The 25,538-nt window shown below is 37.2% G+C and overlaps 5 protein-coding genes across 5 annotated transcripts; 4 read left to right on the forward strand and 1 right to left on the reverse strand.

Moving 5' to 3' along the window:
- The first annotated feature begins 700 nt into the window (after positions 1–700).
- Positions 701–3,300, forward strand: LOC131006291 (receptor-like protein 33). Its single transcript, XM_057933489.1, has 2 exons — positions 701–968; positions 1,046–3,300. Exons 1-2 carry the CDS (start codon positions 861–863, stop codon positions 3,149–3,151), a joined length of 2,214 nt encoding a protein of 737 aa, XP_057789472.1. The 5' UTR covers positions 701–860; the 3' UTR covers positions 3,152–3,300.
- Positions 3,301–4,651: 1,351 nt separating this feature from the next.
- Positions 4,652–8,532, forward strand: LOC131006294 (NAC domain containing protein 50-like). The gene is made up of 4 exons (XM_057933492.1): positions 4,652–5,337; positions 6,236–6,513; positions 6,610–6,795; positions 7,753–8,532. The coding sequence occupies exons 1-4, from the start codon at positions 5,109–5,111 to the stop codon at positions 8,260–8,262; spliced, it is 1,203 nt and encodes a 400-aa protein (XP_057789475.1). The 5' UTR covers positions 4,652–5,108; the 3' UTR covers positions 8,263–8,532.
- Positions 8,533–12,109: 3,577 nt separating this feature from the next.
- Positions 12,110–15,727, forward strand: LOC131006292 (NAC domain-containing protein 78-like). The gene is made up of 6 exons (XM_057933490.1): positions 12,110–12,635; positions 13,257–13,534; positions 14,022–14,210; positions 14,336–14,806; positions 14,887–15,001; positions 15,125–15,727. Exons 1-6 carry the CDS (start codon positions 12,446–12,448, stop codon positions 15,535–15,537), a joined length of 1,656 nt encoding a protein of 551 aa, XP_057789473.1. The 5' UTR covers positions 12,110–12,445; the 3' UTR covers positions 15,538–15,727.
- Positions 15,728–15,807: 80 nt separating this feature from the next.
- On the reverse strand, positions 15,808–19,826 carry LOC131006293 (malate dehydrogenase [NADP], chloroplastic). The gene is made up of 14 exons (XM_057933491.1): positions 19,518–19,826; positions 19,336–19,429; positions 18,130–18,216; positions 17,920–18,004; positions 17,522–17,703; positions 17,365–17,435; positions 17,185–17,275; positions 17,022–17,096; positions 16,845–16,946; positions 16,639–16,761; positions 16,427–16,495; positions 16,283–16,351; positions 16,149–16,202; positions 15,808–16,033 (listed from the first exon to the last, which is right to left on the reverse strand). The coding sequence occupies exons 1-14, from the start codon at positions 19,688–19,690 to the stop codon at positions 15,980–15,982; spliced, it is 1,329 nt and encodes a 442-aa protein (XP_057789474.1). The 5' UTR covers positions 19,691–19,826; the 3' UTR covers positions 15,808–15,979.
- Positions 19,827–20,796: 970 nt separating this feature from the next.
- Positions 20,797–23,424, forward strand: LOC131013707 (receptor-like protein 7). Its single transcript, XM_057941823.1, has one exon. It carries the CDS (start codon positions 20,797–20,799, stop codon positions 23,422–23,424), a length of 2,628 nt encoding a protein of 875 aa, XP_057797806.1.
- Positions 23,425–25,538: the final 2,114 nt, after the last annotated feature.

A 25,538-nucleotide genomic window follows, 5' to 3' on the forward strand; every position in this document is an offset into this window, starting at 1 on the left:
TTCTGTGGTCCATAAACTTGAAAATCATGTACACATGATATACTTGGACTAATTCAAGACTTTCAAATTTTTGCTCTTCCTAGAAAGAGGAAAAAAAAACGCGTTAAATTTGAATACTAACAATAATTGATATGGAAATTTTTGTGAATTAATGTGAACCCATGAAACAAAAATAAAGGAAATAAATGTCTTGTTAAATAATGAAATTGAACTATTACACTATTTTTGTAAATATGACAATTATTTGCATAGTTTATAAAAATGACCATCTTTTCATTTATTATAATCTCTCCATTTCCATTGATAATGATCTAGTCTAAAAATAGAAGTAATTATGACCTTTAATCATCTTTAATTCCCGTACCTAACTTATTTTACGCCCTAAACAAATGGTTTATTTACTTTATTTATAATCCTAAACACTTATTTTTTAGTTTTTGTGTTCAGACAAAACGAATCATTGTCAATAAGAGGAAGAAACCTCCATTAATATAAGTGATACAAAATTTTTGGACACATAAATTTAAAAGAATATGTAAATTAGTTAAAAATACTAATAAAACTTACATTGTTCTAAAATAGTACAAATAGACCAAGTCAATGGGCGACTCTGGTCTTCTACCAAAAAAGAAAAAAACAAAAAAAAAAGTCATTTTAAAGTCAATAGAAAGCAAATATAGTAAGTCTCAACTCAACTCAAAGAAAAGTCCTATTTGCAATGGCTGTTGCTTGGCTTCTCATCTTCTTCTTCGTAACATTTGTGGACTGTGAATGCCTCGATGATCAAAAACAATTGTTACTCGAGCTGAGGAGTGAGTTAATCTTCAATGTTTCCGACTCCCCTGATTTAGTGATGTGGAATGCGACGGAAACACATGATTGTTGCCAATGGCACGGCGTGGAATGTGATGGCGCTGGCCGCGTTGTCACCTTGGGCCTCGCCTACAACGCCATCTCCGGCGGAATCGGTGAGTCCTCAAGCCTTTTCCGGTTGACATACTTGTCGGATCTCGACCTCTCTTACACTCAATTTTACACGAGCCAGATTCCGACGAGTATTCATCGCCTCACAAATTTGCGGCGACTCTATTTGGGTTACGCTGGTTTCATCGGACCAATTCCGTCCACGCTCTCCAACCTAACAAACCTAATTGAGCTGGAGTTGACTGGTAATTTTCTCACTGGTTCACTTCCTTCGTTTTATATGTGCAGCAAACTTGAATTCATAGGGCTTAGAGATAATAATCTGATAGGATCTGTTGAGCACTTGCATTTTGAAGGTCTGATAAGCCTCTCTCTGTTAGATTTAAGTGGAAATTCATTGAGCGGCAGTGTTCCTCACCAACTCTTTACCCTGCCTTCGATTCATGCTCTTTATCTATCCAATAATCGATTCAATGGAAAAATCGAAGAGTTTACAATTGTAAACGTCTCTAATCTTGCTGAGTTAGATTTGAGTGGTAATAGGATAGAAGGTTCTATCCCTAATTCCTTCTTCCAGCTTCGAAGCCTTAACTCTCTTCGCCTTTCCCACAACTTGTTCAATGGCAGTTTTCAGCTACAAAAGATTCAAAACCTTCGAAGGCTTACTGGCCTTGATCTTTCTTACAACAATTTGTCAGTTGAAACAACCAACATGAGTTCAATTCCCCAGTTAACAAGCCTCAGCCTCTCATCCTGCAATCTCCATGGTTTTCCAAATCTTACGAGTCAGTCGTCTTTGTATGATTTGGACCTCTCCAACAATCGTATTGGTGGGGATATTCCAAGTTGGATTTGGGAACTTGGGATTGGAATGTTGAACCTTTCTCTGAATCTTCTCACAGATCTGCAAAAGCCTTATCGTATTCCTTCCTTTCGACTCCTAGACTTGCATTCTAACCAGCTGTATGAGTTGCCCTTGCTCCCAGTTTCTTTCAATTCCCTTTTGCTAGGAAACAATAGCCTAACAGGAGTAATACCAGCCTCCATCTGCAATGCATCCGACATTACAGTTCTCGACTTGTCTTCCAATAACTTAAGTGGTACCATACCTCCTTGCCTACTCAAAAAGAATGTTGTGAGTGAAGTGCTCGATCTTAGGGGAAACAACATTGATGGTGTTATCCCGGATCAGTTTTCTAGTGAGTGTCAGCTGAAAACCTTTGATGTTAGTCACAACAAGTTAGGGGGGAAGATTCCAAAATCTCTGGCAAATTGTAAAGAACTAGTGGTCATGGATGTTGGAAACAACAACCTTGATGATGGTTTCCCTTGCACGCTGCCGTTGAGCTTGCAAGTCCTCGTGCTGCGCTCCAACAGATTCCATGGAGACTTGAGATGCCATCAGAGTTGGCCAAATCTTCAAATTTTGGATATATCTTCGAATAATTTCAGTGGCACTCTGGATCCACTGAACTTCACAAGTTGGAGAGGGATGATGATGCTAGAACGTGTGAGGGCCGGCCGCCAGTCCTTTTTAGAAAGTGTATACTCGTACTACCGGAATGAGCTGACATTAACAATCAAAGGGTTAGAGGTGAAGCTTGTGAAGATTTGGCCTGACTTTACATCCATTGACTTGTCTTGCAATCACTTTGAAGGAGAAATACCAGATGCTATTGGTAACCTTAACTCACTCTATCTTCTCAACTTATCTCACAATGCTCTAACTGGTGCTATCCCAAGATCATTGGGTGGCTTGACGGGCCTCGGATCACTCGACCTCTCTGCAAACCAGCTCAGGGGGAGAATACCAGAGGAGCTCGCGAAGCTCACATTCCTTTCAGTCTTGAATGTGTCTCACAATGATATCACAGGAATGATCCCAACTGGCACTCAGTTCCAAACGTTTTCGGCAGATTCGTTTGAAGGGAACAACGGGTTATGTGGCTTCCCACTCAACAGAAGTTGCAGCAACACTAGTCATGGAAGTGGTTCAACACCATCAAAATCAAAGCATGAGGAGATAGAGTGGGAATATGTGTTTGTTGCTCTTGGTTATGTTGTGGGATTAGGAAGCATTGTTTGGACATTTTTATGCTGCAGAAGGTTAAGAGAAAGATACTTTGAGAAAATAGAAGAGGTTGTTGATGAGATATTGGATCGGAAAGCCAGGAGAAGAAGAGTAGAGAGGAGGAATGAGGTTAGGAGACGTCATCAGCGAGTGTGAAGTTTCCTTTTAGCAATGTGTGTTTCTCTCTAATTCTCTATTGTATATTTGTGTAACATTTTCGGTTTATAAATTGATAAATGTAATGCAATGTAGGGTTGTGTATGGATGAATTTGCAAGTTCTTATAAAGTTTGATGTTATATGAAATTGCTCACTATAAATTTATAACAAAATCTAATTAATTTTGTTTCTGGAGTTCCATAAAAGGCCTTAAGATTTATATATGACATATCTATACTTTTCTTTACTTCATGATCATGAAATATTGGGTTGCGTATGGATCAATTTGAAGCACAATGCTTCATGATATTGGGCTTTGTTAATAAGAAATGGGCTTCTCTTATTGCGCCTAGGCGGCCCAACAATAAAGGGCTTATCCTCTCTCTAGTCTCTTCGTTACATTAATAAATTAACAATAATTAGATTTAAATTGTATTGACAAGTGACAACAACGCCAATAAATATATTATTTGTTTATTTATCATTTTATATATTATCATGAAATTCGGGATTTTTTTTTCTGCTTTCAAATATAGAGAATCAAAAATTAAAATGAAATATGAAAAAGGAAAATCACATATTAATGTTTGTTTTATTATATTATTGTACTATTTTTTATCCTATAAATCCTTGCACTTCTACATTTAATCTCACGAGGATCATACTCCATTTTTCATTTTTACTATATCTATATATCTATTGGTTTGCATAAAGTCAATAGATTAGTTGTGCTCAATTTCTATATAACGCTACGTAAAGAATCGACTCCGTCATGCGGAGGAAATGGGTTATAAGCCGAGGGAGTTTGTTTTCAATAAAAGCAGAAGTGATAGTATCTGTGTTATGAATAATATCTCCAAAGGACGTTGATCGGATGAAATGGAGATGGACGACTTCTGCAACAATATGGATCATTGTTGAGATTGAGTTTCTGTACGCTGAAGTTTTAGGCTTTCTGCGTTTCCTATTTTGGTTTTTTTCTTTCTTTTGACGAGCTCCTTCTCGAGCCTCGGGGCCCTTGTTTGCGTACTTGTGCTTTCACTGGTTTTTCCTTTATCTTTTTAATAAAACTTCAATTTAATAATAAATATAACGCTACGTAAAATTAATTTTATTTTATGAATCTCAACCTTCTCGTATAATGAAATTAATTTCGGGCAATTATATGTCTACTCAATGCTTTTATTGATACGATTGGATAAACTCGTGATCACAAATAATGGATAAATTATATTTAAGAAATCAAGTACACCAGATAATGCAATGATAAAACATACTTAATAAAATAATTGTAAATTTATTCCTTTGGTACTTTTAAACAATGGACGCGAGTTTTTCCAAAAGAATAATAAGGGAAAAGATGGATAAATAAAAATAAAAAAACATTTGGTAGTCGTTATCCTCGAGGAAGGAGAGAGAGAGATACAGAATTGTTCCAAAAGTAAGGGAAAATACAGAAAAATTGTAATTTATGGCAACACTAAAAAAATTTCGTTACCAAAACAACAAAAACAATGAGTAACAGCTCAGCTGCACACAGTCACACACTCCTCCTTTTCTTTTCCATCTTTTTTTTTGGCTTTGATTTTCGATTTCCGTGTCAAGCAAGTATCCTTACCACACACCACACTCTCCCATTTCTTCACCCTTTGGCCAAAATCCACACCCCCAATTTAGGTAAAAAATCCCCCAAAAATATTTGAAATCCGATTCTACATTTCGTTTCTCTGCGTAATCCTTCATAACCTTTTTCCAATCTTCTTCCATTTCTATTAAAAAACCCAAGCTTTTTTTTTTTCTTTTCTTTTTTTTCTGGGTGTGTGCCTTTTTTAGTGCACTTTTTCATCTGGGCTTTTTCTAATTTATGTGTTAAAAGAGGTTTCTTGCCATCCTGATTTTTTGTTTTTGTTTTTTTTTTGGGTTTGGTGTAATTATTTGGAAAAAAAAATCTGGGTATGGAAATGGGGCAGGAGGTTGTGGTGGCGGCGGTGGGGTCGTCGGCGGCGCCGTCGCCGAGGATGGGGGCTCCTCCGCCGACTTCTTTGGCACCGGGGTTTAGGTTTCATCCAACGGATGAGGAGTTGGTGAGGTATTATTTGAGGAGGAAAGTTTGTGGGAAGCCATTCAGGTTTCAAGCAGTTACTGAAATTGATGTGTACAAATCTGAGCCTTGGGAGCTTGCTGGTATATAAAGATATAAGCTTTTTGTATATATCTAAATAATTGACATAGATTCATGTTTTGTTGGTGGTGTAAAGTTGCAATCTTCATGATTTGTGTTTTGTGGGTTTTTTTTTGTGTTTTTAATTCCCTGTTTGATTTTTTGGTTGTGTGATTTATTTGTATTTTATAAAGTGTAGATGAAGAAGTGAAGTTTTAGATGAGTTTTATTTATATGTATAAGTTTGTGTAAGTTTAAGTTTGCATTTGTTTTTTGGATGAATTCATGAAAGGTGGTTCCGTTTGAGGCCCTTTTGGATATGATTTGAACCCTATTGGATGATGTGTATGTGAATTGAAGTATAAGTAAAGGTGATTTGTGTGTTTGTGGAAATGAGATTGATGTGACTAATGATAAGGTGTGATAGTTCAGCACCAGCACATGAAGGAATTTTGAGATGAAAAGATGCAAGCTCAATTCATGCCCGTTTAGATTTGTTTAGTCTCTATGTTGTGAAAAATGTGTGCTACAAGAGAATCGATGTTTTTGTATGAAAATGGATTGGATAAAGATGAAATTTTGATAGCCCGAATATGGTGAGGATGGATTTAGAGGAATGTGACGATGAAACGTAATTGTGAATGTGAGTGTTAGTATGCGTGCATGGCGTGTTTGCAAATTAGATATGTGTGTTCGTATGCGTGCATGTTGTGGTTATACCGGATTTACGTGGTTTGTGTATTTATCGTTGCTTTGCATTTAAAGCTGATGGAATGAGTTCTCCACGTGTTGTTACGCACATTGGTGCTCGCTTTAAAGTGTGATCCTTATATTTATTTCTAACTAGTTTCTATATTTGATAACCTAATTCATTTTTTTATCATGACAATCTTGTCGCGTATTGTATGTTTTCCTAAAAAGAGTACTCGTCACTGAAGACGAGAGATCTAGAGTGGTACTTTTTTAGCCCTGTGGATAGGAAGTATGGTAATGGATCTCGCCTGAATCGCGCCACTGGCAAGGGGTATTGGAAAGCGACTGGGAAGGACCGATCGGTGCGACATAAGAACCAGTCAATTGGAATGAAGAAAACACTAGTTTTCCATAGCGGGCGTGCTCCTGATGGAAAGAGAACAAATTGGGTAATGCACGAGTACAGGCTTTGCGATTCGGAATTGGAAACTGCTGGCATATTACAGGTGTCAATTGATTCTCCGTGCTGTAACTTTATGACGAATCTGCGTTTAAAAGTAATGAATCTTGAAATAAAATTCCTCTCTTATTTTGTGGATTAGGATGCATTTGTGCTCTGTAGAATCTTCCAGAAGAGTGGTTTGGGACCACCAAATGGGGACCGGTATGCACCCTTTATCGAAGAGGAATGGGATGAAGATGCCCCGCTTGTGATTCCTGGTGGAGATGTGGAAGATGACGTGGCCAATGGTGATGAAGTGCGAGGAGAGTGCATGGACCTTGACCAGGTCTCACTCTTCACTTCCTTTAAGAGATATCAAGTTTTACTTGTGCACGGTTTATTCATGATTTGCGCCCAACTTTCTTGTATGGTTTATAAATGGTGAAGTCCGCAAAATTTCATCTGCAACGTTTTCTACTGAATCTTTTAAAAATAGGGCTAGTGATTTTATGCCTGCTAGGGTTCAAGATCAGCACCTTTATCTGCGATAACGTGGAAAAACTTTTAATTTGAGTGGTTTTGCATTGAATTTATGTTTGTCGTTTTCCCCATTCAATATTTTATATAGTTCGTGACTCTACTTCAGCACGATACTGTTTTAGCTGTTTAAGAAATTTGAGTGATCATTTGCCTTAGAAATCAATCTTCTTTTAAAAAAAACTTGTATTAGTTGAAGATTCTTAGTCACTGTATCTTAAACTACAAAAGTCGAGAGTGGAACCAGATTACTGCTTTTGTCTCACGTTCACACGGTAATGAGCATTTTCCTTTAGGGAGTCATGGCCTTGACTTGGATATGTTTAGTCGAGAAGAACACGTGCCAAGAAATCTATGGTTTTCTTTAATGAAATGGACTTTCTAGGTCACTGTTATTTCATAATTTATGTATTTAAAATAGGTAGAAATGAAAATTAGATGCTGTCATTAGACCTAAAGATCTAGTTGAGGAAATAACAGATGATTGTTTGTAACTGTTTTCCTTTTTGCTAATATTTGTTACTATAATCTTTTGCTATTGTGCAACTCAGTTGGTATCTTGAATCTTTCCTGCATGTTAAAGAAGCTCTTAAATATTTGTTGAGCATCATTGAGATTTTGTGAATTGATTTTTTGTGAGCATCATTGAATCTTGAATCTGAAAGCTTTAATAATTTATCTTGTGAATTGATTTTTTGTGAGCATCATTGAGATTTTGTAATTATTGGTTGGTTTCCAAATAAATCTCTCTGAAAATGTGTTGCAGGATACTCAGCCCCTCAGCATTGCTCCGCCTCTCGTCAAGTATCCGGTCGAGTCCACCTGCATCCCTTTCCTATGCAAGAGGGAGAGAGCTGCAGTCGACCCGGAACCCCTCTCGTTAGACCATAGTAAGAGATCAAAGCACGATGATCCAAACTCTAGCAACGCCAACGGATCCGAGGACTCCACCACAACGAGTCAGGATCCCTCCTCGATGATGATGATGACGAAAATTAACTCCTCGCCTCTAGAATTCCCCCTCTTAGAAACCCTAGGCTCCAAGGACAACCTCCCGGCCAACGCGCCTACCTTTGATTCCGCAAACCTAGAGAAATCCGTCCCACCCGGCTACCTGAAATTCATCAGCAACTTAGAGAACGAGATCCTCAACATCTCGATGGAGAAGGAGACGCTCAAGATTGAAGTGATGAGAGCTCAAGCGATGATCAACATTCTTCAATCCCGCGTTGAAAGCTTGACCAAAGAAAACGAGGACTGTAGGAGACGTGCCTAGGGATGGCGATGTAGCCGTCGCCCTCCTTGAATTCTAGTTTTGTTGTAGTTGCCAGCCCTTCTTCGTCTCCGACGACGATGAACCACATTTTTTTTTTGTGCTGCTGCCTTTGATTAGAATAGGGAAGGTGAGTTTCTGGCTTTTAAGGAGATTTAGCTCTCTCTCTCTCTCTCTCTCTCTCTCTCTCTCTCGCTCTAGTTTAACTTAGACTTGAACGATGATGAATCTGTCGACTATGCTATTTTATTTTGAATAAAGTTGGTTTCTGTATGTTGATTGTGTTGCTTGATTTTTTTTTTGTTAGGTTTGTATTAAGTAGGAATGAGCTTCTTTTTTTTTTTTGATTGTTTTGGCAACATATTGAGATCTTGGTTTAGGGTTTTGGTGATGCGTGTGTTACATTTTTTATTTCACTATATTGTATTTTGGGAAATGATTAATTGATTAGATAAAAATAGTACATCATCGATTATATGAAAAATAAAAGCTTTTGCTTTTTATAAATTACGCCTCTCACCTTAGTCCATTATTCATTTTTTAGACGTTTTAATATATAGTTTATTTTTTAAATTAAATTATAATTTTTAGTTAAAATGATTTTATTTAAATATGATCAAACATTGAATAAATAAAGATAAAATTGAATAATCACATACAATTTGTATTTTTTAAATAATATTAATTATATTGTTTAATATGTGTACAAAGTTAAAATGAACTATGAGAGCGAGAAGAGTGAAAAATAAAAATAGATTTTTCAAGAGTGAGTTCATTGTATGTTTAGTTTTTTTATTTATTCACCAAGATAAGATATGAAAGGATAAATTTAAAGATATGTATGGTTATATTTGATATGTAATGTAATCGTGTGCATAAAGTTCAAAGATAATAAGAATTACTCCCTCCGTCCCAGCTGAAATGTCTTGTTTCTTTTCGGCACGGAGATTAAGAAATGTGTATAAAGTAGATAAAATGGGATGATAGAAATTATTTAAATATTAAGTACAGAGAGAGAGTGTATTGCCAAAAAAGGAAACAGGGCATTTCAAGTGGGACAACCCAAAAAGGAAAACAAGACATTTCAGCTGGGACGGAGGAATATTTAAGACATACTCCCTCCGTCCCTGAAATAAGTTCCTCTTTTTCCTTTTTGAAATGCCCCAAATAAGTTCCTCTTTCTTTCTTTCCATTTTTGGACAACTACCCCACCACTAATAATACTTTATTTATTCTTACTTTTCATTTTTTCACCACTCCCAATACTAATTATAACACTTTTTCACCTTTTCATCACTCCTAATACTAATTATAACATATTTTTCTCCACTATCAATTAGGGCTAGCAAATCGTGCGGGTCGGATCGCTATCGGGTCGACCTGATATCAACCCGACCTGATAAGGCCAAACCCGAACCCGACCTGATAAGGGAATGCTAGAACCCAACCCGAACCCAACCTGATACACCTAAACCCGAACCCAACCCGAACCCGACACGAACTTGATAACAACCCGATTTGAATCGAGTTGACACGACCCGATAGCGACACGATCTGATTACGACCTGATAACAACCCGATTTGAATCGGGTTGACACAACACGATAGCGACACGATCTGATTACGACCTGATAACAACACAAATTTGATTTGATTCATTCACATGAATAATAATATAAAAAAAAATACAAAATTCATCACATATGCTCAACAATCAACATATCCAATAAATCAACAATTCAACATATGCCAAACTAAAAATCCAATCAATATAAAGCATTAAACCAATAAGCTTAACAAAATATAATAAGCTCAAATGAAAATAACAATGCATCAACCAAGAGTCGTCAATTCCTAACATAACTACAACATAATCCAAGTGAGCTTAACAAATCAAAACATAACTAGACTAAGTGACAGCCTTCATGCAACAGCAATAGTGGAGACCGAAGAAGATTCAGTTTGAGGTTCATCATCGCCATGTAGAAAGTCTTCGGCTAACTTAGATGCTGGTACTTCGCTTTTGAAGGCTTTGAACGAAAAAAAATATGAATTAATATTAAATATATATCAATAATATAAAATGTTAACATTAATAACACAAAAAACTCATACCTTTTTCTCCAAACAACCAATCTCTAGTGCAAATAATTGATTGAAATTTGAAATGTATGAAACCCTAAGGCCTAAACTAAGAAATCGAAAATTTAAAAATTAAAATAAATATTTAATAAAAATAATAATATCACTATCGGGTTACCTGAATCCGACCCGAATCCAACCCAACCTGACCCAAAATTATCAGGTCGACCCGATAAGGACCCGAACCTTATCGTGCGTGTTACTAACCCATTAATTTCGTGCGGTTTCGTGTCGTGTTTTCGTGTTGTGTCGAAAATTGCAGCCCTACTATCAATACACTTTACCACTTTTCCTTAAAACTCGTGCCGTCCCCAAAGAGGAACTTATTTTGGGGACGGAGGGGAGGGAGTATTAGATTTATTAAATTATTCCAGATATTTTAGATAGAAAAGCGCCATAAATAATTGGCACTACAAAAAGGTGTATTACCTATTTAAATATAACTATTCGTGCGGCCAAAATTAAAAGAATACTAATAATTATCACCTGAATATATTTTATAAAATAAAATTTACCTGTACAGCGCATATGTGGCTTTTGGATAATTGTTAATTTATTTAATTTTAATGAAAAGAATAGTAAATTGGAAGAATCCAAGATGCATATATGATAATGACAGGTATGATTGGGGTGTGGGGCCATTCCTTGAGGCCTAAGCTATTGCCGTTACAATTTAAAGGTGTCTGCTTCATAATTATTTATTCCTTTTCACTATGCAAATTTAAAATTAACTATTTTCAAAATCTATATGTAAAAATATTTATTTTCACAAGTATATGTAAATAATAATTTAATTTTAACTGAAGGTATACAAAATTTCTTGAATTCGACATAAATAGAAATAAAAGATGAAATGGGAAAGATTTAACAATTGTTTACCTATAAACTATAAAACGTGCTTTCTTCCGCCAGAAAAATAATTGTCATTTTCTTTTATAGAAAGAACAACTATTTTAGGAAAAACAAATATTTTAAATCTAGATTTTATTTCAACTTTCGAAAAGTTGTTCTGTCATTCACCTTGACATATTCAAGATTTTTCCTTTCAAGATCTAGAATTAGAAAATAAAAGAAAATAAAAGAATTAAATGTATCACTAATAAAATAAAGAAAATTTGCTATTATATCATTTACAAATAACAATAAAACAAAACTTCTCGTGACAATCTATTGCAGAAGAAAAAAGTAATCAAAATAAAAAGTTGGTTTTGAAAGAAACGTTCAACTGAAACATCTAATTGAAGAAAAAATATAGCAGAGGATAGATATCACGTAACCAACTAAAAATAAATTATCAAAGAAAAAAAGGATCTAAAATAAAATAATTTTATATCATATCCAATCACGCTACGTAACTCAATTTCAGTCACGTGTAGATTAGTCAACCAAAAATCGTACACTCAGTCAAGTCAAACTATGTTGTGACGGATGCGCTTGCGCCACCAAATTATAGCATATCCAAATCAAAAGCCCACTTAAAAAGGCCCATTTTATTCAAATAAAGGATAAAAAATATTGGGCCATATTATTACATGGATTTAGCATATTAATATTAATATATGTATGTAAATTACTTTTTATTATATTTAGCTTTTAAAATAACTTTGCAACATAGTTAATTAATACCATAAATTACGGAGCAATTTTTTTTTTTTTTGATAAATTACGGAGCAAATTGAACGATGCAATTCCCAAAGAAAAAGAGATCAACCAAATAGATGATTTCAAAATATTAATTTAACTTTAAATTGAGAAAACTAATGAACGCTATAACGCCGTCGCATATTTAACAGCGGGCGCCTTCACTTAACCTAACTTACGTCAGCTCCGTCACCGTCACCGTCAATTTATCCGCCCTTCATAAAGCAAAATTAGGCTATTTTTCCTCCAAAAGCTTCACCTCCAATGGCAATGGCGATCCCCTCCTATCAACCCCACTAACCACCCCCAACCCACCACACCCCACCCCTCCCCTACAAAACCTTCCTTCTAGATCCTAATCACAATTGAAATTCGGAATTATTTGAGTCATTAATTTAATGCAATGGAGCTGAAAACGAGCCGGAAGAAACCATCAAGCATGTCGAATATGCTCGGTCCGGGCTTCCGATTCCACCCGACCGATGAGGAATTGGTGCAGTATTATCTGCGGCGAAAAACCAGCGGAAAATTTTGCCGATTCGACGCTATTACTGATGTCGATGTCTACAAGGTCGAGCCCTGGGATCTTCCATGTATGTCTCTCTCACCACCCCTTCGTGCGCGCGTGTGTGTGTTTTGGCGATTAAGCGTTTGCTTTTATTAGCTGATTGAGAGGGTACGGAGTTAGGGTTTCGTGAGATCGAATTGTTGATCATGATCTCGGTGTGTGGCTGCGCCTTTTTTTGTTAATGCGATACGATATTTATTATGTATTTCAATATTGTTGCAACTTTGATTATTAGGTTAAGAATTTTTAGACGTGGGATTGTATTGTACAAATTTGTGCCCTTTCTTTACGAAGATGCTGATTTCTTTTGGATGTGATATTGGTTAATTACCGAGTTAAGTGATTAGTGACAGCAATAATCGAGCTGAATTCTTCGTAGGTGGCTTCTTGAATCGAGATTGAGAGGGGAAAACAAGTCAAACCCCCTGTAATTTTGATTGTCATTTGTCAGTGAAGATGGTGATTGGTGAATATCAATTTTGTAAAGTTTCTTCCTTTATACAGATAATGGGTAGAAAACACTCTTTCGCCTAATATGCTGCGCATTTATATATGGCTGTATGTGTTTATATGGACAATTTAACTAGTAGTTCATTTACGCCTCACGTGTTAACTGTAGCTTATTATATGATTTTGGTTGTTCTAGACATGTCAAAGCTGAAGACCAGAGATTTGGAGTGGTATTTCTTCAGTTTCCTGGACAAGAAGTATGGCAATGGAGCGAGAACAAACCGGGCAACTGAAAAGGGGTATTGGAAGACGACAGGAAAGGATAGGCCCGTATATCACAAAAGGCAGATTGTTGGTATGAAGAAAACTCTTGTTTATCATTGTGGACGGGCCCCCAAGGGTCAGAGGAGTAACTGGGTCATGCACGAGTACAGGCTTGCTGGTTCGGAGTTGGAGAACGCTGGAGCTGCTAAGGTGGGTTGTATTGGTTGCATGGTCATGTCTCATCATGAGTTTTTATAGTACTCCTCCACCACCCCGCAGACACACTAATTGGAAGCATAAGCAAGGATGATGTTGCGAGGAAACTAATGCAATGCCTCGGGGTAGGATGCTGGAGTAAGTTGGGGCTTGTTGATTGACTAAGGACAAAAAATCATTAAATATGGACCTTACTTAATATGATATCAACCTCATATTCAGATGCTATAATTAATTTTTGCTATATAAGTAGTTTTTCCACTCTGATTTCCTTAATTGCAATTCGTAAGCTATGGCCACATTCCTGATTTGAGTTTTTTATAAGAAAAAAAAATGCTCTTCCCATGAAGTAATAATGTGATGCAGTTGATTAGTGGCCAGATAGCCCAGTTTTTAATATTTCAACTATCATATGAAAAAACAGTGCATTAGTACTATTATTCTAGATCTATTTTTTATTGGCATAACTTTTGTGGAGTAGGATGCGTTTGTTGTCTGCCGAATCTTTCAAAAGAGTGGTTCAGGGCCAAAGAATGGTGAGCAGTATGGGGCACCATTTGTGGAAGAGGAATGGGATGATGATGAGTTGGTATCGGTTCCACAGGACGATGCTAGGCAGGAAATTGACTTTGGTGATAATGCATATCTGAACTGCGACGATCTTCAGCAGGTTTGCACTTTTGACAATAATTTTTTGGTTTGCATATAATGTTTTAATGTAAGAAACCATCCTTCTACATCTTTGTTCATTTCATGATACTCACTCAAGTAGTATACTTTTTTTTTTAATGCCAGATTCTTGGGTCAGATGTTCCTTTGAACATTACTCCTGTCAGCTCAGATGGCAGCCATGATGGCGAAGCTACTAATACTTTTGGTGGTACCCAGAATCCCTTCGAATTTGCAGGTGATGGCTATGGTGAATCCAAGATGTGTTATGATCCGAACATACAAAATTTACCTGCCAAACAGGAGGGCCTTGGTGCATGCAGCAAGTCTGGGAACTCTGAATTTGCTGATGATCTTAGTCTCTTCCTGAATGAACCATTCCTCGATTCTTTTGAAAATTTCCCAAATGCTGATGAAGGATTCATTGAAGCTAATGATCTCTCAAATCCTTATGAAACTAATACTAGTACTTTTGATATGCTTGCGGAATATCTTGATGCTAGTGATGATAATAGTTCACTTTACTTTTCAAGTGATCCTGCCATGATCTTTGGAAACGAGGATCTTGCTTCTAATCAGACATTGCTTCCTCAGATGGTAAGGATACACCTGAAGTTTGCTTGTGTCTACTTGTGCTTCAAAATACTGATCTTTAGGTGCGTTTCTGTTTTTGTCAGAATGTGGGCAATGAAACTGAGAAAGCGATATTGCCAAGTGGACAACTTATCGACAATAATAACTTTGATGCTGCATTCTCACCCAATAAGCACACGTCTACAGAATATCAATCAGGTAATGGAAGTCTTCTAGTTTTGATCATTTAATTATTGCGTAATGCATTCAGCATGAATGATATGCTCCATACAATCCTCAGTCTTCTTTCCGGTTGCCTTACTCGGTTTCCATATGCTGCAGATATCCAGTACCCGTATATCAAACAGGCAAGTCGAATGCTGGGCAACATCCACGCTCCACCAGCATATGCTGCAGAGTTTCCCTCCAAAGATGCAATTCGCCGTCTCAATTTTGTTACTCGATCTCCCAGTTCAGTGGAGCTCAGCGCCAGCACAATTCGGATAAGAAACTTGAACACGTGTGGCAAAGGGACAGACCAGTCCTCCGGCAAGGACGAGGACTTCAACATCGTCCTTTCTTTTGGCTTTTCACGTGGTGACGATGGCTCTTCGAGTTTGGAATCGAGTGTTCGTATCGTCCCGGGGAAGGCTGATTCCGCGATCTCTCGTGGTTGGCTCTGCTTCATATTTTTCTGGATCCTAATCTTCTCAATGATGAGCTTCAGGTTTGGGAACTATATAGGCGTCAAGTGAAAGCTGAAAAAAAATTATCTGAACTTGCCAGATATTTTTCTACTTAGCTTATAACGCTACATACGCCAATTTTTTGCCATTTTTGTTTAGTTTTGCAGTGGTTAATATATATCTATATTTAGAAACGTAGTAGAATCTGGTTTGACTGAGGATATGTTAGTATCTATCAATATTTCTATCTTTAACCCAAGTTTGATATGGCCGCTGGGATCTCTCTCTCTCTCTCTCTTGTGTGTGTGTGTGTGAATAGAATCATAATAGAGAAGGGTGTTGAATTTAGAATGCAAATGGCGTTTCACATCAGAGATCAAAATGAGTTGGTGTATATGTATGGATTTTGGGCTGCAAATGCACCCATTATTAGTGCAAATGTGCTATTCTACATACATAATCACAGCAGAAGACAAGAGCCGATAACGCGCGACGGTGGCCGGAAAAAATCTCACATTTCTCCGGGAAGCATGGTGTCTCCGGGAAGATCACAGACAGCAATACCCTAATCACAGATTTCAAGCAAAACTCAAAACTCAAACTCAAGAAAAATGCTACACATTTCAGTCTAGTTTTCAACTATTATGAATTATGATGATCACAAGTCTCAAAATTCTTACCTCTCCTGTAAGATGAGCTACACATTTCTTCTCTGCAAGCAGCTCAGCTTCAGTCTGCAAATACACAAGAGATACATATGCATAAATTGAACCAGAAAAGATGTAAGATAACAAGTAATGCAATGAGTCTTTACCTTCTTGATTCGATTCCACAGGTAGTCGTCGAATTCCACGTCCTTCACGAGTTCATAATCTCCATCTCCCTACAAATAAGAGGAATCACAAGTTAGAAGCTGTTTACGTTGGCCACGAACTCGTACAAACGGGCAAGAACTCACATTAGATCTGCACGGCATACTGAAGACGATATCATCTGCTATACCGTATGGATTACCGGCTGTATATACCTAAAAACCCGTTGCAAGTTCAGAATAGAGACGACGCTATATTTGATGAGCCGAGGCGCTACTAAGAACATCTAGAAGTATAAATGTAAGTATATGATGTTCCTAGAAGCATTAAGTTCATACAGTTGAGTTTATATTCTTACACCGGATGAGAACCAATCGCCCTCAGGCGTAGGCGTTACAAGAGACCTCATGGCGTCGACAATGGAGACAGCAGTTGATGCTGCTGAGGATCTTCCCCATTTCTTAATGAGAACACCACCTCTCTGAAAAATGCAAATTTAGAATTGAGCTATTACCGGTTTCACGAAATCAGACATGATCTATCTGAACTATAGCCATGACTTACCGTTTGGACCACCTGTGTGAACTCTTCTTGCAGCCATTTAGTATCCTTGATTACCTCTTTGACGGGCACGCCGTTGATCCTAGCATTCAAGAAGTCGGGAACCTGAAAACCAATTGAAGAACGCGATCAAAACACAAGAAAAAAGTTTAATTACTATCAACCAAGTTTGGAGTTTACCTGAGTGGTGGAGTGGTTTCCCCAAATGGTCATATTCGACACTTGGTCGTAGAAAACTCCTGCCTTTAGGGCGAGCTGCGAATCACACCAACAAGACACTTTGCTGTCATCTTCTACGTCGAGACAACAATGGTGTAATGCACTTCAAAGGAAAGAAATGTACCTGACATTTTGCTCTATTTTCATCTAACCTAGTCAAAGCATGGAAGTTTTTGGCAGGAATATCTGGAGCATTTTTCAAACAGATCAATGCACTTCAAAGGAAAGAAAATACATTAGTAAGACGTTGCTGAGATAACGAAGAAACGAGAAGAAATAAAAAGATGAACATCGTCAAATTTACTTGGTATTGCAAGGGTTGCCCACGACGATCACCTTCACATTACGGGAAGCAACAGCATTGAGGGCTTTCCCCTGCAACAGCCGGAGGTGATCAATATGCACATACACGTATATAAGTAAATTGATACGAGGAAGAAGAAGACGAAGAAGAAAGACACCTGCTCGACAAAAATCTGTCCATTTATGTCTAGCAACTCTGCTCGCTCCATCCCAGGGCCACGAGGCTTGGCACCAATCAGAAGTGCCCAATCAGCATCTTGGAACACTTCGTATGGATCAATGCCGATGCTCACTTCCCTTAGTAGAGGAAACAAAGAGTCCTCGAGCTCCATTGCCACCCCTGCAACGATATGGCATTGCTTTATTCGTATTCAGATAAACAAGATTTGCAGGGCTTAGCTATACAAAGATATGAAACATGTATGTTTTCAACTTCCAAGTGTGTAAAGATCAACACCAACTTATAATATAATTCAAATCTCAAATTTAGCTTTCTAAGCCATTCAAAAAGACACAAATGGTTGCATACATCGGTGCAAACTTGGTAAACTCGTACCTTCAAGCGCTTGCAGTGATCGCTCGGATCCTAATAATTTCAGTGCAATTGGCTGATCAGGTCCAAGAACCTCACCAGAAGCAAGCTGAAAGATCAGAAAAATTTATTACTCAAAAACTTGTAAATACTTCACAATGAAGCCTTCATTTCTGCATTGATTGTTCAATAGAATCCCAACTTATATATTATTGGAGTAAAAAAAATTCTTACTTTGAAGAGAAGATGATTGGATATCATCCCCGCAGCACCAGAGACAGCAATGTTAACCATCTTCTTCCACGACTTCGTCTCCTCTTCCTACCAACGACACACACACAAAACGTGCATCCGCACATCAGGACATCGGTTCTGATCTAAGCAAATGAAGCAATGTAATAATGTCTCAAGAGGTTTGTATGATGAAACATTCAATCTTCACTTATTCCCAGTGGCGGATCCAGGGGGGCTAGGGGGGGCTAGAGCCCCCCAAATTTTGATTTTTTTTTTAATTTTTAATATAGAAATAAAAAATAATAATAAACTATGTCTTGATTTCACAATTACTTCTTGATTTCATTATTAATGTGCATTTTGTGCATTGTTTCTTTAGGTGATTGTTTATGTCTTCCACAACAACTCCGTAATTTCATAGCATTTGTTCGGCATGATTCTCGATTTTCAGCAATTACCAATTTGGGAAGTCTTGCTCAGGAAATGGTTAAAAGTGGTAATCATTTAGTTTTTCAATTGGTTTTTCGAATGATTGAGTTGACATTGGTTTTACCCGTAGCTACTGCTTCTGTTGAGAGAGCATTGTCTGCAATGAAGATTGTTAAGACTGATTTGCGAAACCGTATGAAAGATGAGTTGATGAATGACAGTTTGGTCGTGTATATTGAGAAGAAATTTTCTCAACTATTGACAACGAGAAGATCTTGCAACGTTTTCAGTCAATGAGTACACGTCGAAATCAACTGTCGTTTCTTTCTCAAACAGAGACGACTAGCTCGGGTTCGCCAAGTGTCTATTCATAGATTATTTGTAATGTAATAGACATGGTAATGAATGAAACTATTGTAGGTTTTTACTATTGTTGTTGATCTAATGACAAAAAAACAATTATTTATTAATTACTATATATTATATCCCCAAAAAAATTTTCGGGAGCGGAACCCCCGTGCAAGTTCAGCCCCCCAACAAAATTCCTGGATCCGCCCCTGCTTATTCCCACCATTGATCTATTTCAAATATTTGTATATTACCTAAATTTTCTTGGCTTTATTTGACTAGTTCAACAAAAAACCATGAAATGAAAGAAAAAAAAATCAACTACTACTAATTCTAGCTCTCAAAACCTCGTACACAAACAATTAAGTCTAACAAAAAAGAAACAGTGGAGAATTATGTCGAGCGCAGTGTGTGCAATAAAAAACTCACAGCTTTGAGATCATAAGTGAGGCAGAAAACCCCATAGCAATCAGCTTTCTTCTTCAGTTCCCCTAACTTCACCGCCGCCGGCGCTTCAACTTCACTGCAGAAAGGCATCAACTTCAACTTCACTCAATCAAGAAAACCTCAAAAACAGAATTCTGCATAAGCTGCAGGCAAAAGAGACTTACTTGGAAGTGACGGAGCACCTAATTCTCGAGTTCTGGATTGGCCGGAGGCGCAGGCGGCGGTGGCCGGAAATTCTGGTGGATGCATAGGAAAACTCCGAAGAAAAATGATGGGCAGTCTTTGTATGCGCTGAAGTGTATGGAATTAGCTCTGCCACCGCCGCCGCCGCCGCCATTGAAACTGCAGCAGAGACACAGTGTGTGTCTGTGTGTGAAAAGAGTGTGAAGTAAGACGGTTGTGAGTGTGTGTAGTGTGTGAAAAGTGGGAGGGAAAGCAGAGGATGGGAAGGGGAGTTGGGATTTTAACTGATTTAAGTGTTGTGGATATTTGAAACTGGGAGTTTATGAGGCTAAGGGGGTGACACGTGTCGATACTTTTCTGAGTGAAGTGAATCTATTATCTCATCTCATCTCATCTCATCTCTAAAGAATTCTACTGTTTGGACTCATTTGGGAGAGTTTTGATTCATTAAGACATTGACGATTCTCCTAAGTAGCTTTCATTTGTGGATCAAAACAAATTTTGCCCAACTTTTGGTGAAGTTGAGGTCTTCAATTTGTTTGCTAGGAACGTGTAATATGTTTTTCATTACTTGTAATGGTCTGGGCCGGGCTTTAAAAATTATTTGGGCCAAGCTTGGCTTAGGATTTGCCTGTAAATTGGGCCTTGGCTGGGCCCATGATAGTGGATCGAAATTGGCATGTTCTGTGGGTTCAACTAGGCTGACTTTGGTGGGCTTCAAGTTGGTTTTGTATAGTTTGTTCTTAATATTATTTTATAAAAGAAGGCCAAAAAAGATTATTTTATAAAAGAAATTATTTGTAATGAAATATGATTTAAATAATTGAAAATTTATTGTTTGCAAAGAATTTCACCTCGTTTAATTAAGTATAATAATTCGGTATAGAAATGGTATATTGACCTAAGCACAAGTTTATTTAGTCCTTCAAGTCAATTGTGTTGGAAGTCTTTCTACCATATCTTGCATTGGCCTACATGTGGAATATATGAACAAACTATTACTTTGTTCAACACGCTAACATTAATGTGGACGACCCAGACTTTGAAATTTTGATGCAATTAAGACTTAGGTACTTAGCAAAGCATTGGAAAATAGATGGATAGGAAAATACACAAATAAACTAATAAAAAAATATTCTACTATTAGATATTGAATTAAATATTAGAAATATTTATTAGTCTTTCTTAATAAGACTTTCCAGTGGCAATATAAAGCTATAAATCTCATTGCAGCAATTTTGTTCATAACACACTCACACAATGCTTCCAAAGTTACTATTCATTTCTATACTTGTCTCCTTCATTTTGAGTACTCATTCTTACAATATCCAATGCCTTCACCATCAAAAAACCTTGTTGCTTCAATTCAGGAATGAGTTGTTCTTCGATCCTTCTATTTCAACAAAACTTGTGCAATGGAATGAAAGTGATGAGTGCTGCAAGTGGCCCGGTGTGGAATGTGATGCTGCTGGCTACGTCATCAGTTTGCAGCTCGATAATGATTCCATTGCTGGTGAAATCGCGGATTCATCGAGTCTTTTCAAACTTATGCATCTGCAAAAGCTAAATCTAGCCTTCAATTATATCAACTACACTCTCATTCCAAGAGGTATTCACAATCTGACTTATTTGACACACTTGAATTTATCCAATGCTGGATTTGGTGGGCAGGTTCCAGCTGAAATTTCTTCCTTGAGGAGGTTGGTTAGTCTCGATATCTCCTATTTGACAACATCTGTGAAACTGGAGATGCTTATCCAAAATCTAACAGGGCTTCGAGAGCTCTATCTTGATAGTGTCAATGTTACTTCCCCTCATGAGAGCAGAAAATGGAGCCACATTATATCATCATATTTACCCAACCTCACCACCTTGAGCTTGCGTTCTTGTGGTTTGTCTGGCCCTTTAGCTAAGTCCTTTGGGCAACTCCATTCCCTTTCCATCCTTCGACTAGATGAGAACGATCTTTCAACAGAACTTCCAGACTTGTTTGCCAATTTTCCAAGTTTGACCACCTTGACTCTTGCTAACTGCGGTTTGAAGGGTTCGATTCCATCCACCTTTGCTAACCTAACCAACCTGATTTGTGTCGATTTGTCAGGTAATTCATTCACAGGCTCACTTTCTTCTACGCTGTTTGAAGGTCTTTCCAATCTTGTTTATTTAGATTTGTCAAGTAATTCATTCCTTGGTAATATTCCCCACTCTCTCTTTGCTCTCCCTTCATTGTTGGGACTTGATCTTAGCTACAATCAGTTTAATGGCACTTTGCAACTAGACGAATGTCAAAACCTTGCCAATCTAACCCTACTTGATCTATCTCACAATAGATTGTCAGTAGATGTAGGCAACCTCAATTCAACTTCATATGGAAGTCTCCAACTAAAATACTTAGGACTAGCTTCTTGCAACTTGTCCCATTTTCCTAATTTCATCAAACATTTGGATATAGAAGAAGTGGATCTCTCAGACAATCGAATTGGTGGGGAGATACCTAGTTGGATTTGGGGAACACAGCTTCAGTATTTGAACCTCTCTTTCAATCTTCTAACACATCTGCAAAAGCCTTACCATATCCCTGCTTCTCTTCGAGTCCTATACTTGGACTCTAACCAGCTCAAGGGTGAGTTGCACCTGCCCATTCCACCCGAGTCTCAACTCTGGTACTTGTCTGTTGCTAATAACAGTTTAAGTGGATCAATTCCAACCTCCCTCTGCAGTGCCACGAACCTCGATGTTCTTGACTTGTCTGGCAATAGATTAAGTGGCAGCATACCCCCTTGCTTACTTGAGCAATACATTGGAGCGATCAATTTGGGGAGAAACAACATCAGCGGTAGTATTCCAGATAATTTTCCAATGGATTGTAGCCTATACTATTTGGATGTTAACAATAATACTTTAGAAGGGAAAATCCCGAAGTCCCTTGAAAGATGCGTGGAGTTGTACTTCATGAATGTTGGGAACAACAACATCACTGACAGTTTCCCGTGCATGCTATCATCATCCAGGGGGTGGTTGCAACTTCTTGTTTTGCGCTCCAACAAATTCCATGGAGAGGTGAGATGTCACAACATGAGCTGGCCATATCTCCAAATTCTAGATATATCTTCCAATCATTTCAGTGGGAATCTGGAATCGATAAACTTTTCTAGTTGGAGTTCAATGTCGGAATCAGGTCGCAGCGAATTGTGGAGCTCTATCATAACATTAACCATTAAAGGGGTAATCCGTCAGATTGATAAGATTTGGGCAGACTCTGGCACCATTGATTTGTCTTGCAATAATTTCGGAGGAGAGATGCCAACTGCAATTGGTGATTTTGGCTTACTTCATCTTCTCAACCTCTCCCATAATGCCCTCAATGGAAGCATCCCAAACTCATTTGGTCAGTTGAGGAATCTCGAATCACTCGACCTCTCTGGAAACCGACTCACCGGGCCAATACCGGTGGAGCTTGCAGGCCTCTCATTCCTTTCAGTCTTGAATCTCTCCTACAATAAGCTGGTCGGGATGATTCCAAATAGCCGTCAGTTTCAAACATTTTCAGCTGATTCCTTCAAAGGGAATGCGGGGTTGTGTGGTTTCAATCTCAACATAAGCTGCAGTCCTACTGATGGCAGCGATCATTTGTGGCCAAAAGAAGATGAAAATGGGGAAGAGAAGAGTGAGATAGAGTGGGAATACGTATCTGCTGCGCTTGGCTATGTTGTGGGCTTAGGAATCATTGTGTGGCTACTTTTGTTCTGCCGAAGCTTCAGAGGGAAATACTTTGGAAAAGTGGAAGAGGTGTTTGAAGATATATGCGATGCCAGAATCAGAAGAAGGAGAAGAAGAAGACATGCAAGAAGAGTAGCACTGAGGAATCAAGTCATGAGAAGACAATAGTGTTGACATTAATAACTATTTGGTTTCTTTAATTATGCTTGTGTGTGTTTTTGTCTAAAAAACAGTTCAAGAAGATGTGTAGGACCGCGTGATTTTTATTCAAGTTTTTAGGTTTTTTGCATATCATTTTGATGATACAAATTTTATCATCATGTGTACACTTACGAGGTAAATTGGTCTCGTACTATTTTATAGTTGCATTTTTTTTTTTTTTGTCCTTTTCACAAGACCTTGCACCCAAATGATAATGGTGCTATTCAAGGTGCACCCAAATGCATAGATTAAATTGATATGCTTAATGATAATGTGTTGGTCTGAAACAATTCCAAACCAAATTAATAAAATGTGGTGTTCCAGCCAATGAGTGGGTGACACATCACTTTTCCTGCATGTTACAATATGATTTGACTGATGACACTAAAATCAGCCTATTCGTGACTTAATTATACTAGTAGAGATGACGTGCGTTCGCACGTAGAAAAGAATTATTTTAATGAAGAAATTGTTATGGATGTAAATTTATATTTTATTTTATTTTATAGCAATATTTATCATTTTAATGTATTTTTTGAATCAAATATTGATTAATCTATACCTATTATATTTTAAAAGTATAATGTAATAGAACTCATAAAATTAAAATTAAAATTTAATTTTATTTAATTAAACATCACTTAATTTTTTCTTCATATTTATTTTATAGGTTTCATCTTAATTAATTTTAATTCCAAAGATTCTAGCAAAATTAAAATTGTAATTCTTTGTAGTATTTTTTAATTCTAAATTATTAAAATTATATAATAAAAAAATAGTAACTTATATGATGAAGAGTCCTAATGGAAACTACTACTTAAATAACTATTAAAATATAAAGGATAAACCATAATATATTTATAGATATATTATATGTATAATATATTAAATTACACAATTGACCTTAAATTAATTATATATATGAGGGATATAATAGGCAAATCAAATTTTGTAAAATAAGGCTCTTTTATAATAGGTATAGATATAGATATTCTAATATATTTTCCTACCATAATATGAAATCAGTGCCCACAACGAAGTAGTAATATATATTCTGGTGAATTGATCCTAACAAAATGAGAAGACGAATAAAAAGAAAAACTTAGTCCAAAGAAATTAAAGCATCTATAGGTAGGGCATGGAAAGCAAGAGGCGAAACGCGATCGCCGCATTCGTGTTGGTTTTCTCATTGCTGATCGCCGCATTCGTCGTCTTCTCATTGCTGTCTTTCGGCGATGCTTCAGACTTCAATTCCGATCCATCATTTAATTTTGAGTTAAATGATACAGAATTTTATTTGGATTAATGCTTAAGGCATTACGCACGTGGAGACTTGTTGTCGGACTTGTTGTCGGATATCAACTGGCAGGTTGGCAACGCTTGTAGATACGGCATGGAATCGGCTTATAGGGGTATTGGTAGGTTGAGCCCTGATTATGTAGAAGCCTTGAATATTTGGTTCAAGGGTAATCAAACCTTAACTCACCTCCAAATATGTCGCATTGATCCTAATCGCTGTCCCCAACATGCTGCCAACTTATTCAAGTTATTTTGGGACGGCCAGCTCCCTCGTGACTGTTTAATTGAATATTATGAACCTTGATAATCATTACTGCTTTCAACCCTAAAGCTGATTTATTTGGGGATTTCAGTGTATGTTCTTCGTTTTATTATATATGTGAATGACTTGTATTTTTTTATGGAAATATGTGTGATTTAGAAGAGACTCGCTTCATGAATATTTGAAGTTAAGATAAGAACATGTTTTATATGAATCCTAAACTTGTAATATATGTTAGTATATAAAAAAATTTGATCTCGGTGAGTACCCTTTGAATGATAGAACAACTGGTTTTCTATTCAAATTTGAATATGTATATACCACTATTCTATATATCCTCAATAATTATTACTTTAATTTGACCTGTGTTAAAATATGACGACAAGAATAAGTAGAAAAAAAAAGGCCTTACCATATACCTGCAGCTTCTCTTCAAAAGCTATACTTGCAATCTAACCAGCTCAAGGGTGAGTTGCACCTGCTCATTCCACTTGCGTCTCAACTCTACGACTTCTCTCTT

The sequence above is a fragment of the Salvia miltiorrhiza genome, chromosome 1 (assembly GCF_028751815.1).
Source record: "Salvia miltiorrhiza cultivar Shanhuang (shh) chromosome 1, IMPLAD_Smil_shh, whole genome shotgun sequence".
In the NCBI taxonomy this organism is placed as follows: Eukaryota; Viridiplantae; Streptophyta; class Magnoliopsida; order Lamiales; family Lamiaceae; genus Salvia; species Salvia miltiorrhiza.